Source organism: Geotrypetes seraphini, chromosome 10 (assembly GCF_902459505.1).
Source record: "Geotrypetes seraphini chromosome 10, aGeoSer1.1, whole genome shotgun sequence".
NCBI lineage: Eukaryota > Metazoa > Chordata > Amphibia > Gymnophiona > Dermophiidae > Geotrypetes > Geotrypetes seraphini.
This window is the reverse complement of record NC_047093.1, coordinates 44,642,095-44,657,600: the sequence shown is the minus strand read 5'-3', so window position 1 is coordinate 44,657,600 and position 15,506 is coordinate 44,642,095. Positions and strand designations below refer to the sequence as shown.

The following is a 15,506-nucleotide window of genomic DNA, read 5'->3' as shown; positions in this document are numbered from 1 at the left end:
TGTAGTAATTACCTCTAAAATGTATTGTAATTTGTATACATAAGTTTATTATTTTTTAATTTAATTATTGTATGTACGTTACCAAAAACTCTTATTTACTTGTACATCGCCTTGAATTTTGAATAGGCGATAAATCAAAATATTTAATAAACTTGGAAAACTTGGAAGGAGAGAGCGGATGTTGTGGATGAGGAAACCGGATGGACCATTTGGCCTTTATCTGCCATCATGTTTTTATGCTTCAAAAGAAACCAGTATGGGCCAGATAAATGGCACTGATAAATAGGCACTGGGAAAAATCAGCACTCTGAGCTGGGCGTCCATATTGGATCGAGGTTAGTGGGGATTCCCATGCCCAACTTTGAGCACAAGGACTTATGTCAGCTGAAACCTGGTGTAAATCCTGGCACACAAATTGGGCACGGGTCCCTGGAATTCTATACCACAGTTCAGCTGTCAGCTCAATCTCCACAGAGGCACAAAAGAAGGAAGAAAAAGTGCAGGGTGAGTAGGGGGCAAGAGACCTACAACAGTGTATAGAATGTTTTTTGTTTTTTCAGATACAGCATTTGATAAATCTTCACAAATTTTAAGAATGCCTATGACCCGTCCATGCCCCTCCCATGACTACATTCCCTTTAGGGGTTCAGGCACCTAGACTTACAGATTAGCATACAGCCAGACATGCACGTAACTCCCAATTGGTGACAATTAACGCTAATAATTGTTATCATTCAATGATTGATGTTCATTGGTTCATTAATCAATTAGGTTGTGTGTGCGTCTCTGGATCATGCCCAAATTTGGGCAGCCTTTATAGAATCTGGAGGAATATGGTAGAGGTTCAGTCTTGACAAATTCCTGACAGGGTGTGACTAGTATAGGACCTGATCCAAAGTCTTAGAACAACCTAAACTGGGGCCACAGGATGTGCTGTGTAGACATAGCTACTTAGTGCACTCCTGTTATGCACAAGTCCTGGCCTTCTGCTTACTGGTGCCACAGACAAGGTAATGAATAAGTGTGAAAAGGGTGGCCAAACAGACCAGATAACCATTGGAGGCATGAAGGCATGGCCCCCCTTACTCCCCCAGTGGTCAATGACTATCTCCCACCCCCTAATCTGTATAACAACTTCAGATGTTATGGCCAGTCCTATTAGAGCAGTAAGCAGGTCTCTGGAGTGGCCTAGTGGTCGGTGCAATGAACTGCAGAGAGGGGGACCCAGGCCCATATCCCACTCTAACTAGTACAGGTGAGCCTCCCATCTATATATCTCTGCTACTATGTATTCCTTTGTGTTTCCTAACTGCAAACAAAGAGAGTGCCAGGCTAGAGGAGATGACATTCTTGTATGGGCATCCACTGGATCTGGAGCACTTGGAACACTGGAATTCCATGTCTTGAGCAGCCTCCACATCATCATCAGTCTGAGGCTCAATAAGAGGCTGTTTATGGGTCAGGGTCAGATTGTGGTAGATGCTGTAGGATAGAAAAATGTCACGTCTTTGGTGGGGGAAATATTTTTTCATTCAGAGAATAGTTAAGCTCTGGAATACATTGCCAGAGGATGTGGTAAGAGCGGTTAATGTAGCTGGTTTTAAAAAAGGCTTGGATAGGTTCCTGGAGGAAAAGGCCATAAACTGCTGTTGAGACAGACATGGGGGAAGCTACTGCTTGCCCTGGATCGGTGGCATGGAATGCTGCTACTATTTGGGGTTTTGCCAGGTACTTGTGACTTGGATTGGCCTCCGTGAAGACGGGATACTGAGCTAGATGGACCATTGGTCTGATCCAGTAAGGCTATTCTTAAGTTCTTAGATCTGCCCAGGCACCCAAAAGAGTGTCTCTAAAATGTTTATAGCTTTTAAAACGTGATTTACCGCCTTTTAATAAGCAAAGTGATTTACAATTAAAACTATTAAAAACAGGAAAAAGAAAAAAATTAAAATAATTATTTGATTAACACTAGAAAGGGAAAAAAAAATCCCAAAGGTCCTTTCAATAACTACCTTTGTTTGTCTCTGGGTCAATTTGTAGCTCGCGTCTGATGTGGTCAGGGGCATATTAATGGCAGACATGAACCATTTCTTCGAAGTGGTGATGTGGCAGACTGGTAGGCATTGATGGAACTTCCTTGGTGTTTCTTTGGATGAGCTAGGTAAGATGAGAAAGAGCTCTATGGAGATAAGAGAGGAATATTAAGGTTGAGATTGTATGTGAGAGAGATGACTGCATACCTGGAAGCTATCCCCTATTGATGTTAGACTATGCCGCCAGGATGATCTCGGGGCTCAAGGGTCTCTCGTACGAAGAGAGACTGAACAAATTGCAGCTCTACACTCTCGATGAACGTAGGGAGAGGGGAGACATGATCGAAACATTTAAGTACCTCACGGGACATGTCAAAGTGGAAGATGATATTTTCTTTCTCAAGGGACCCTCGGCCACAAGAGGGCTCCCGCTCAAACTCAGGGGCGGAAAATTTCATGGCGACACCAGAAAGTATTTCTTCACAGAGAGAGTGGTTGATCATTGGAACAAGCTTCCAGTGCAGGTGATCGAGGCAGACAGCGTGCCAGACTTTAAAAATAAATGGGATACCCATGTGGGATCCCTATGAGGGTCAAGATAAGGAAATTGGGTCATTAGGGCATAAACAGGGGGTGGGTAAGCAGAGTGGGCAGACTTGATGGGCTGTAGCCCTTTTCTGCCGTCATCTTCTATGTTTCTATGTTTCTAATCTAGGCATCATGACAAGATCCTAGGAAGTGTGGGCACAGTTATGAGACCTGTGGCATTGCAGACCACCTGCATGTTGATGGAGAGAAAGACCAATTTCTATAGCTACTCTTAATTAGTTATTTAGTCGAATTTCTAGCCCATCCTCCCAGAAGAGCCCAGAACGGGTTACAAGTTTACGTACACAGTAGACGGTTTAGCGACAAGGTTACAACTTCACATACAGCAGATATGCAGAACAGGAAACTTAAAGGATGAAAAGCAATAGTAGAAATTCATTTGTACATGTTTTGGCTACTGAGCAAGGAAGCATGGCAAACGATGGGCAACAAGGGTGTAAATTCACATATAAGATGTACCGAACAACAGATTAAAGGGAAGAACAGCAACAGAGAGATGATTCTCATGAACTATATGGACAGCAACAGAGGGATAATTCTTACTACAGACAGGTGGCCTAGTTCCAGTGTGGTTGCTGTCTCTTGCCCCCAAACTGACAGAAACTGAGAGAATTCATAGTATTCTATCATGATTTTCTGTGTCTGCTAAACATCCAAAGGGAAAGCTATGTATTCATTGGCTTTCCTGAGAGAAGTGTTCGATAATTGATAGAGGTGGCTGTCTGGCTTATGCTCACTAGAGCAGGCCTAGAAGCTGTCTGGGGCTAAAGGGGCAAGGACCATCATGTGTACTGACACAGCATGTCCTATTCAAGTGACATGATTCTCTTATTGAAATTAAAATGTATAAACTCGCTCCTGGGCCTTTAGAAGCCCAGTGCAATCATGCTAGTGCTGTTTTGATGCTTTGAGTACTATAGAAAGAAAAAATCTGAAATGTTAAATAAATACATTCTTCACTGGTCTAAATTCTTCAATTAACCTTCCCTTTTGTGACCACGTAACTTCTTTCTTTATCAGAAGATGCAAAAGAGAACCTACGTGATTATGAAAGCTTACATTCCATTATGCCAGTCCAATTAAATTCATCACAACCTACAGAGTTCATTTGCAAAGTGAAGATAATGGCTAGATGCTGACATTAACAGAATAAAGAACACTTTTCCAAGTGTTGCCTTGAGAAGTTAAAAATGTCCTGTCTGAGGTTAACTGAGGCTTTCTCTTGTCCTTGCTCTTTTTTTCTCATTTCTCCTCTGCTGTGTTTTAGACTGGGGTAATATATTCCCTCAGAAACCTAATTGTAAGATAATGTGCTGTAAGTGCTCCAGTTGTGTCTCCAGGCAGCAGAAATAATTTCATCACAGACTGCCACATTCAGCTGCTCAGAACCAAGAACATTTCTTCATCCCAGGAAGAAAATATTGCAGTTCATCACAGGAAAGGAGTTTTCAACCCAGTCTTCAGAGCACATCCAGCCAGTTAGGATTTCAGCAGTGTTTTAGTTAAAATACTAGGTCAAAGTGCTTAAGTAAAACTGATCGAGACATGACATGATCGAGACGTTCAAGTATCTTACGGGCCGCATCGAGGCGGAGGAAGATATCTTCTTTTTCAAGGGTCCCACGACAACAAGAGGGCATCCGTTGAAAATCAGGGGCGGGAAACTACGAGGTGACACCAGGAAATTCTTTTTCACTGAAAGAGTGGTTGATCGCTGGAATAGTCTTCCACTACAGGTGATGGAGGCCAGCAGCGTGCCTGATTTTAAGGCCAAATGGGATCGGCACATGGGATCTCTTCACAGGGCAAAGGTAGGGGAGGGACATTAAGGTGGGCAGACTAGATGGGCCGTGGGCCCTTATCTGCCGTCTATTTCTATGTTTCTATGTTTCTATGTAAAGGTAAATGCATCTTTTGATACTTAGGTAAAAGTAAAAAGTATAATGATAAACACATCAAAAATTTGCTCAAGTAAAAGTTTAAAAAGTGCCTAAAATAATACTTTTTGAGTAAAAGGTACCGCAAGCACAATGTCTGTTCAAGAACGAGGAGTGTGACATGGTGGTTAGAACTACAGCCTCAGCACCCCGAGGTTGTGGGATCAAACCCCATGCTGCTCCTTGTGACCTTGGGCAAGTCACTTAATCCTCCACTGCCCCAGGTACATTAGATAGAGAAGGAAAATGCTTGAAGTACCTGTATGTAAACTACTTTGAGTGTGGTTATAGAACTACCAAAAAAGGTGGTATGCAAGTCCCCTTCACTTTCCCTACCAGCTTCATCTCCACTTTAAAGTGACACAATTCATCACCGTTCTGTTTAGATCGAGACCAGTAACCAGTTCAAGAAACACAGGCAACTCCACTGTTCTTATAGGTCATACTCACTAACAGCAAAATTTTAAATGAAACGATCTATTGTATGCATGACGAGGTCTGCAATAGCAAAATCCTGTTCCCAGTTTTGCTGTTTCATTTGGTTTACTGAGGAATTGCCATTTACAACTCTCCCTTTCACTTTTTACTTTTAACCGCAAGCCTCAAATGTAGCTAGGTTATCGTATACTTCTTTTCAAGTAAAAATATCAAATCTTTTACTTAAGAATAGTAATTAGTTTATATTTACTTAGTTACTATACAACACTGGTTTTCAGGATGTCCAAATGAATATACATAAGATAGAAATGCTCCCCATTCCATGAGCAGGACCCAAAAGACAGGCAGAGCTCCGGAATCTCAATGCATGGATGAGATAATAGTGCAGGGAGGAAGCAGTGATGTATTATGGGGGGGAGGGGGCAGTCCATTCCAGGCGCTGTCTTGGTGGGGGCACCAGAACCAGAACGTACGCAGGTAAGGCTAGTCTCAGTTAGAGCACTGGTCTTTGACCTAAGGGCCGCCAAGTGAGCAGACTGCTGGGCACGATGGACCACTGGTCTGACCCAGCAGTGGCACTTCTTATGTTCTTCCTCTTCTCCACTACCCACTCCTTCTTTGCCCCCACTACTGTACGCGAACGCCCCTTCCCTTCCTTCGTACCTCATTTAACGTTCCAGGCACGAGCCGCAACCCCCAACCTGCTACTCGCACCAGCATCAGCTGTTCCTCTGATGTCACTTCCTGAACCCATGCCTAGGAAATGACATCAGAGGAAGAGCCTACACCAGCGCAAACAGCAGGTTTGGATTGCTTCTCGTGCCTAGAACGTTAAAGAGGTGCGGGGGAAGGGAAGGAGCATGTACGCGGCAGGAGGAGGCAGGAAAGGAGCAGATGGGGGGAGAAAGGGGAGGGGAGCAATTGCCCCGGGAGTCTCCCACTCTTGCTGTGCCACTGGGAGGAAGGTTTTAGATTGGTTAGAAACTGAGCAACATTCCGCAGAAGAGAGAACTTATTCCCCCAAGATGGACTCCACCTTAACCAGGGTGGAACCAGGTTTCTGGCATCAATATTTAAAAAAGCAATAAGAGTAGTTTTTAAATTAAAAACTAGGAGAAGGCTGACTTCCTCAAAAGAGCATGGTTTGGAATAAGGTATCTTTAAAAGATACCATCAAAATAAGGAAGATAGGGCATACCAATCACGAGGTTGCAATAAAGACCACAGTAGACCAGGGGACTCATCTTCAAAAGAAAAAAGGGCACAAAGTGGAATTTGGACGTTTTGCTTGCTCAAATGTCTAAATTGACATTTTTGAAAGACATTTTTTTAAATGGTTTTCTAAGCTGTTTGTCTGCAGTGCATCTAAATTTCAAAGGGGCGTGTTGTGGGCATGTTTTGGGTGGTATTAGGGTGGACTTATGATCTGGATGTTTTTCTGCAACAATGGAACATTACAGAAAACATCCAAGGTAAAACTTGAATGTTTGAGGCTAGACCTGTTTTAATAATGAATAAGTGTGAAAAGGGTGGCCAAACTGGCCAGATAACCATTGGAGGCATGAAGGCATGGCCCCCCTTACTCCCCCAGTGGTCAATGACTATCTCCCACCCCCTAATCTGTATAACAACTTCAGATGTTATGGCCAGTCCTATTAGAGCAGTAAGCAGGTCTCTGGAGTGGCCTAGTGGTCGGTGCAATGAACTGCAGAGAGGGGGACCCAGGCCCATATCCCACTCTAACTAGTACACTTGTGGTGGAATGTGTGAGCCCTCCAAAACCCACTGTACTTACATATAGGTATGCATAAGGGTTACTGTTGTGGTATACAGTTGGATACACTATACCAGTGGTTCCCAACCCTGTCCTGGAGGACCACTAGCCAGTCGGGTTTTTGGGATAGCTCTAATGAATATGCATGAGCAGATCTGCATTCCTATCATCTTCATTGCATGCAAATCTCTTTCATGCATATCATTAGGGCTATCCTGAAAACCTGACCGGCTAGTGGTCCTCCAGGACAGGGTTGGGAACCACTACACTATACTATACTATTAATTATTTCTATATCACTACCAAACGTACACAGTGCTGTACAGAATCACAATGAATAATAATAATAATTTATTTCTTGTATACCGCCAAACCAGTAAAAGGTTCTAGGCGGTTCACAGCAAGATAAGGCTGAACATCCAGCTGATTTACAATACAAGAAAAGCTATTTCTAGAAGATACATAATGCCTATAGATTAAAAGTATTAACATTAGAACACTTAAGTTACAAATTTATCAAATAATTGTGTTTTTAGTAATTTTCTAAAATTATAGTAAGATGAAACTTCTAGCATAATTTTGCCAAACCAGGTATTCAATTTAGCTGCCTGAAAAGCGAGAGTTCTCTCTAAAAATATCTTAAATAACATAATTTGATAGGAGGGTAAATAACTGGACTTTACGTGTAGGCTTGTTTGAGTAATTTAAGGAGAAATGGGAAACCCCATTAAGTATGAAAAATGTATCATCATCTCTCATGTAATTGGCAGCCTAGACCTGCCGGTGTACACTTTTGATGCACATGTATAAGACACACCTTTAACACATGCACCCGAGACACGCTTTTAACACACTACTGGCACCTCCAGACCTGCTAGTAATTTTGGAGCATTAAAGGCCAGCGCTTCATTTAGTCCATCACCAGGCAATGTCATTTTAATATTAATGACCTCGTTGTACTATATTTACATAGTATTATTGGAGAATGCTATGAAGCACGGAAAAGACCACACAGAGCCATTATGTGCATTGGAAGCTAAAATACAGTTAGAATTGGTTTAGCGTCGATTGAAGACAGTTCCTGCTCAAAAGAGCTTACAATCTAAACAGGCAAGCCAGACAAACAAGATGTCATGGATATAGTTAGGGGAACGGTTAATCTGCTGGCTAGGTTGGTGGGCAGTGGGGAGTAGGGGTATGGACTGAAGGCTATATCAAAAAGGTGGGTTTTCAGTTTGCTTTTAAACAATGGAAGGGGCTTGGTGGACAAATTCAGTTGGTTTGGAGGGCTCTCCATACAATGTAAGAAGGTTATGGTGAGATCTGTACCTGGGACCTTGTATGTGAAGTTCACTGTAGTGCCCCCTAGGGGTCCCACTGCTTTGCTAGGATGTCTTTGTGGCTAGTCTATTAGGATTGCAAATTATCCTTGTCAACTCTAGTTACAAAAAGAGCAATAATAAGTGTATGAAAACTATCAAGTTTATTTAAAAATTTGATTTGATTGCAAAATCATAATCCAATGCAATTACAAATAACAATAAAATCAGGGTAAAAAAGAAAAGCACATTGATTAAACCAAACAGTTAACACAACTTTTGACCAACCAAAAACTACATGAAAAAAAGAAAAAAAAAAAGGATTAAATAACATAGAAACATAGAAATAGACGGCAGATAAGGGCCACGGCCCATCTAGTCTGCCCACCCTAATGTCCCTCCCCCACCTTTGCCCTGTGAATAGATCCCATGTGCCGATCCCATTTGGCCTTAAAATCAGGCACGCTGCTGGCCTCAATCACCTGTAGTGGAAGACTATTCCAGCGATCAACCACCCTTTCAGTGAAAAAGAATTTCCTGGTGTCACCTTATAGTTTCCCGCCCCTGATTTTCCACAGATGCCCTCTTGTTGTCGTGGGACCCTTGAAAAAGAAGATATCTTCCTCCGCCTCGATGCGGCCCGTAAGATATTTGAACGTCTCGATCATGTCCCCCCTCTCTCTGCATTCATCGAGCGAGTATAGCTGTAATTTGTCAAGCCGTTCTTCGTATGGAAGATCCTTGAGTCCCGAGACCATCCGGGTGGCCATTCTCTGCACCGACTCCAGTCTCAGCACATCCTTGCGATAATGCGGCCTCCAGAATTGCACACAGTATTCCAGGTGGAGCCTCACCATGGATCTATACAATGGCATAATGACTTCCGCCTTACGGCTGACAAAACCCCTTCGTATGCAACCCATGATTTGTCTTGCCTTGGATGAAGCTTGCTCCACTTGATTGGCAGTCTTCATGATGATTACCCCCAAGTCTCGTTCTGCTACCGTTTTTGTTAGGATCTCGCCATTAAGGGTATAAGACTTGCATGGATTTTGGCTGCCCAGGTGCATAACTTTGCATTTTTTGGCATTGAAGTTGAGTTGCCAGGTCCTAGACCAGCGCTCCAGTAGGAGTAGGTCGTGCATCATGTTGTCGGGCATTGAATCTTCGTCCGTTGTGCATTTGCCCACTACATTACTTAGTTTGGCGTCTCGGCGAATAATGTTATTTTACATCGAAGCCCTTCTGCCAAGTCCCTTATAAAGATGTTGTATAGGATTGGGCCCAAGACTGAGCCCTGTGGCACTCCACTGATCACCTCCGGCATTTCGGAGGGGGTGACGTTCACCACTACCCTTGAAGCCTACCTCCAAGCCAGTTCCCAACCCATTTCGTCAATGTGTCACCTAATCCTATAGAACTCATCTTGCTCAGCAACCTGCGGTGTGGTACGCTATCGAATGCTTTGCTAAAGTCCAGGTACACGATGTCCAGGGACTGCCCAATATCCAGCTTCCCCGTCACCCAGTCAAAGAAGCTGATCAGGTTGGATTGGCATGATCTCCCCTTAGTAAATCCATGTTGTCGGGGATCCCGTAGATTCTCCTCATCCAGGATCTTATCCAATTGGTGTTTGATTAGGGCATAGGTAATGAAACAATAGGATGGGGAAAGGTTACCCGCTCAATTTCCACTTACCAGCATTATTAGTCCACTAAAGAGTATCCTGATTATATAGAATTCAAATAACTCAGTTAAAGGTGTCCTTAAAAAGGCAGCTTTTCAGGAGACCTCTGAACTTACTAAGTAATTTTTCTTCCCTTATATTGATTGGGAGCGAATTCCAAATTTGAGGGGTCGTGACAGAAAAAAAGATCGTGTCTCTCCTTGAATAAATGAGTCTTAGTGAAGGGGCTAAGTGGAGAGGTTTGTCTTCAGATCTTAAAGATTTTGTGGGGATATAAGGGATTAAAAGCTATCACAGTCAAATAAATGTCTAACAGTGCGTAATTGATAAAAACTAATTTTACATAAATTAGCTACTTGCAGAAGAAAATAAAGTTTAGAATTAGAGAATAACACGGTGACAAAATTCATCACCGTTCCCGTCCCCGCGGATAACCGCGGGAAATAATCCCATGTCATTTTCTAGTGTCTATTTCAACCTCAGTCCTTCTACACCAGCATTCTTCAAAGCAAAGCTTGCGGGTCAGTGGTTTGGCCATTCGTACTCTGATTCTTCCCTCTCTCTTTAAAGAATGACATGAAGATGGTTTCCCGCGGTTATCCGCGGGGATGGGGACGGTGATGAATTTTGTCACCGTGTCATTCTCTATTTAGAATCTCGAAAATATCGAAAAGTTTCTATTGGAAAAATATAATTACCAAAAAGTAGGAGAAAGTAAAGTACCTGAAAGCCAGCAAGCAACAACTTTTTCTTTATTAAGAACCAGTCTGTGATCACCCAACCAGTCTGCTATGGAATCCAAACATGACTAAAGTTGACCTATAGATGGAGAAAAAGGATTTGTGGGATAAATCAAGAGAATGTAATCTGCCTAGAAATACACTGATATTCCCTTTGCCAGGTGGTGAATGAGCTGGGATAAGATACATCTGCTGATAGAGATCCCTGATGCAGAGTGGAGTTGTTAGCCGTGAAACGCTGGCCGTGTCAGACAAGTTTAGTGGCTGAAATTAAACTTAGGGCTCCTTTTATCAAGCTGTGGTAGGTGGGTAATGCGCGGAATACCGCGTGTTCAACCGCCTGCCGCGCTAGTCGCTAATGCCTTCATTGACGAGGCGTTAGTTTTTTGGTGTGCCGCAGGGGTTAGCGCGTGATGAAATGTCCGACGTGCTAACCCCTGTAGTGCACCTTGATAAAAGGAGCCCTTAATGAGATTTACTGGATGCGAATACCAGACCAACGCAGATGGCAGATAAAGATAAATACTGTGTTTTGAAATTTTTATTTTTTTTTTAATAATCCCCACTGCTGACACATTTTTTTAACTATGTGGTTGATGAAGAGGATGTCTTGAAAAATGACTGTGATTTGATAAGTAATTATACAGGCAAGCAGGGGTAACTGAAACATCTCTTAGACTACATTGCCCATAATGCTTATCTCATGTCCTGGCAGGAAATAACTATAGCAGCAAGGTCCTAAAACAATACTGAATTACGTAAGGCATATCTTACAGCCCTGTTACAACCAGGTCAAGACTGCAGGAGGCATAATAGCTTGTGAAAACTGTTTTGTACCATGCTTTTTTTTTAGTTCAACCATTTTTTATTGACATTTTAAAGCAATAAAAAATGGTTGAACTAAAAAAAAAACATGGTACAAAAAGGTTTTCACAAGCTATTATGCCTCCTGCAGAAACTGTTGAAAAGCAAAAAATGTATAAATTTTGGATGGGGAGGTTTTTATGCCAATGATTGGAGTAGGAGCTACTACTATTTTTGCATCCAAGGGGTTGTTAAGCTCCATTTTCTCTGAGGCTTTTCCTACCCCCAGTGAATAGTTATATATAGAGAGAAAATTACCACTAGTCAAATATGGGTATTATTTTGAGAAATAAATTGAAAAATTAGCTAATTTTTTGCTTGGATAATTTCTGAATAGCTGAAGCCAGGGGAGTAAGAAACGTATTAGTCTTTTTCATATGTGAAGCAGCCTGTGCACAATTTTGCATTCTCTGCCTGAAAGACTTTTATGCTTTTTCACCTGAACCCCGGTAGCACACTTGTTGAGCACAGTGTCATCCACTGCATTACATGGTTTGGAATCTGTTTACATCACTTTATGAATATGATGTCAGTCATCCCATTATATGCTTAGGAGAAGGCCTGTGACTGTGCTCAGTGTGGCTGCTCCCAGGGACTCAAGGAAATAACTTTATGCATAATATAAACGATAATCTACAATTAACAGCGCAAATCAGTCCAGAAGATGCATTACTAGTTGACATGTGTAATTTTGAAATGTAGCACAACACTGCGCAGGTACCCATTCTTTCAAAAATCTAATTAATGTTACTTTGTGCTTTCTCCTTGTTTCTTCTTTGTCTCAGGCATTGAACCCTAACTGCTGAAACGTCTTTAAAGATGGAAGCCCATACAACAAACCTCGCTGTTAGCGAGCAGTTCAGTGGTTTAGGATGCTCCTCGGAATCCAAGGATCTGATCACCAGCCAGACAGAAAGCACCCTGTTCAGTAGCTCCAGAAGTGAATCTCTCTGGACTACATCTCTACCAAAGAGTGCCTGGGACACCTACCAGAAACCCATCGTCATCATGTCTATCGGAGGAGCCGCCTTCCTCCTGGGAATCACGCTCACCAGTATTCATTTTGTCACTACTCCCGTGAAGCCTTTCAACGCTAGCACAGCGAATGAATATATCAAGCCAACAGTTTCCAAACTGTTCGGCCCGGCTTTTCTGTCCATTGGACTCATGGTTCTGGTGGTTGGCTTGGTCTGGGTTCCCATCATAAGAAAGAAGAAAAAACAAAGTTCGGCATCAAGACTCTTTCATTATCCGAGACAGTTGTTCCATTTCTGAGGAAAGTGCCAGAATAAATCCGTGCAAAGGATATATACATCTGATCCATGGTGGGGCCGCAACATTATGCCTGTGGGACATCAAAGCGTATGCCATCGGGATAAGAACCAGGAGGTGGCCGATGACACCAACATTAGAACAAGTTATACTAATCCATTTACTATCAATCCTGTTTCATGCCATATTCTACTTTACATGACACTGTCTCTGAATCACTTATTTAATTTTTAATTTAATTTAATTTAATTCTTATATACCGCTAATAACCGTGAGATTTCTAAGCAGTTTACAAAAATGATGCATTAAAAGATACAATAAATAAAAATAAATAAGATAGGTACTTGGAAATTCCCTAACTGCTGTCCCAAAGGCTCACAATCTAACTGAAGTACCTGAAGAAACAATTTATGAAAAGTAAAGTACATTAATAGAAATCAACCCTGCTAATTTCAGCACATTTAACATCAAATGTTCTCGAGTGTACTGTTAAGATGGACTTACTGTGGTTAAAAGAGCACCTGTTGCCCAGTGACTTACAAAAAGAGTTGAAACACATTTGACGGCCCAGCTGCTGTGCAATCATTATCTGTAGTTTATACATTTCGTTAGTTCCCTAGGCATGATGGTGCATCTGTTTGATGAACTTCCAGTGAAGAAAACCACTTTGTTTACTTTAAACCGAATTTTCCTAGTTTATTTGTATTTCTGAAACAAGAGAGGAACTGGTTGAATCCTTAAGATCAACCCATAATAGGGTGAATATCACATACTGGAATCCCCTGGGAAAAGTCTAATGAAAAGACAGATGCCTTTAGGCTGTTTGAGGATTTACAGACACAGTCTGTAGAAATTACATATTCTAGTCAACTGAGAAATGTGGGTTGGTTTTGTTTTGGGGTTTTTTGTGTGCATTGCTCATAGTGTAAATCAAATCTTGGAGGAAGCATTAACAAAAATAAGTTTGGAACTAGCATATATTAAGATGACCATGATTCCTGTGGTCTGGGAACTGAGCCAGAAAGAAAGGACAAAATATATCCACCCTGCGACGAGGCCCAAGCATAACACTTATCTTCTTTTGACGAATGTTTGCTGTGAGAGGCTCAGCAGGAAAACAACGGCTTAAAGTGCTCTGGGTGCTCCGTGACCTCTGTTTTATCAAAATACAGTTGCTCCCCAACTCGGACCCGAGTTTCAGCCATGATGGCTTCCTCAGGAGGAGTATTTACTAAAAACGTAATAAAACACAATTTAACTCAGCTTGAAACCTAACCACGCACAACCACACATGCCACCTTGTAATAACCCCTTGTCTTTTAATAGCAACCTATCAGTATACAGTGGTACCTTGGATTACGAGCATAATCCGTTCCAGGAGCATGCTCGTAATCCAAAATGCTCATTTATCAAAGCGAGTTTCCCCATAGGAAATAATGGAAACTTGCTTTGATAGGTTCCCCCCTCCTCCCCCCCAAGGCCAGCAGCGCTGCTCCCCCCCCCCCACGAGAACCGGCATTGCTCCCCCCGAAGGCCCCCCCCCCGTGAACCGGCACCCCCCCCCGCCGCGACCTGAGATCCCCCCAACCCACTCGAACCCTCTTCTTCCTTTGATGTAGCCTCCGCACCGGCACTGGCACCAGCATGCCCTGTGCGTTGGTGGTGGTGCCCGAAGATCTGCCTCCTGTGCTGGGCCTTGAGCATGCACACATGTTCAAGGCCCAGCACAGGAGGCAGATCTTCGGGCACCAGCACCAGCACAGGACATGCTGGTGCCGGTGCGGAGGCTACATCAAAGTAAGAAGAGGGTTCGGGTGGGTTGGGGGGACCTCAGGTCGCGGTGGGTGGGTGCTCGATGGTGGTGGGGGGTGCCCGATGGCGGCAGGGGGGTGCCGGATCACGGGGGGGAGGGTGCCAGTTCGCGGGGGGGGGGGGCGCTCGCAAATCGAGGCGCGCTCGGTTTACGAGGCACCAAGTTTGCAAATGTTTTGCTCGTCTTGCAAAACACTCGCAAACCAGTGCACTCGTAAACCGAGGTACCATGTACTTCATCATAAACTCTGTACACAATTAATCGGCCAAGCACAGAACTGGGAAAACATTCCTCAAAAGAAGATAAGTGTTACACTATTGTATTGCTGTGTATTTTTGTGCCATAAAAAGCTTAGAATAATTAAGGGAATAAGATCCGACAGGGACCGAAAAGTGATATGATGGTCCCAACATTGATCTCTAAGCGGCTCTGTTGCAGAAAACAAGGACACTGAACACTTTTCACACATCACAACGCATATATGGTGTGAATTAGGACTTTAAAGTCTTTAAATGAAATTGAGTGTAATAATTAACATGGGGGTCCTTTTACTAAGGTGCTCTAGCCGTTTTAGTGCGCGCTAAACGCCAACGCGTCCATAGACTTATAACGCGTAGCGCACCTTAGTTAAAGAGGGGGATAGTATGCTGTATATGAGTAGAGGGAACAGGACCCAGATTCAGTTCTTACTTTAACTCTTTAATTTCAGTACATATATGTGAGCCTTTCTGGAACATAGGACTACCTCTTGTGCCTAGATATATAAGTGACCTGAAACCTGAGAGTAATTGTAGTGATGGACATAAGAACATAAGCCGTGCCTCTGCTAGGTCAGACCTGAGGTCCATCATGCCCAGCAGTCCGCTCACGCGGCGGCCCATCAGGTCCAGGACCTGTATACTAGCCCTCTATCTATACCCTTCTATCCACTTTTCCTTCAGAAAATTGTCCAATCCCTTCATGAACTCCAATACCGTATCCTGTCCTATCACTCCCTCTGGAAGTGCATTCCAGGTGTCC

The 15,506-nt window shown here is 43.0% G+C and overlaps 1 protein-coding gene across 1 annotated transcript in view; it reads left to right on the top strand.

Moving 5' to 3' along the window:
- PIRT (phosphoinositide interacting regulator of transient receptor potential channels) overlaps positions 1 to 12,975 on the top strand; it is a 42,408-nt gene extending 29,433 nt beyond the window's left edge. The window contains exon 2 of the mRNA XM_033959978.1: positions 12,187 to 12,975. Coding sequence (XP_033815869.1) covers positions 12,221 to 12,676 — 456 coding nt within the window. The 5' untranslated portion in view covers positions 12,187 to 12,220 and the 3' untranslated portion in view covers positions 12,677 to 12,975. The remainder of the gene's footprint in view (positions 1 to 12,186) is intronic.
- Positions 12,976 to 15,506: the final 2,531 nt, after the last annotated feature.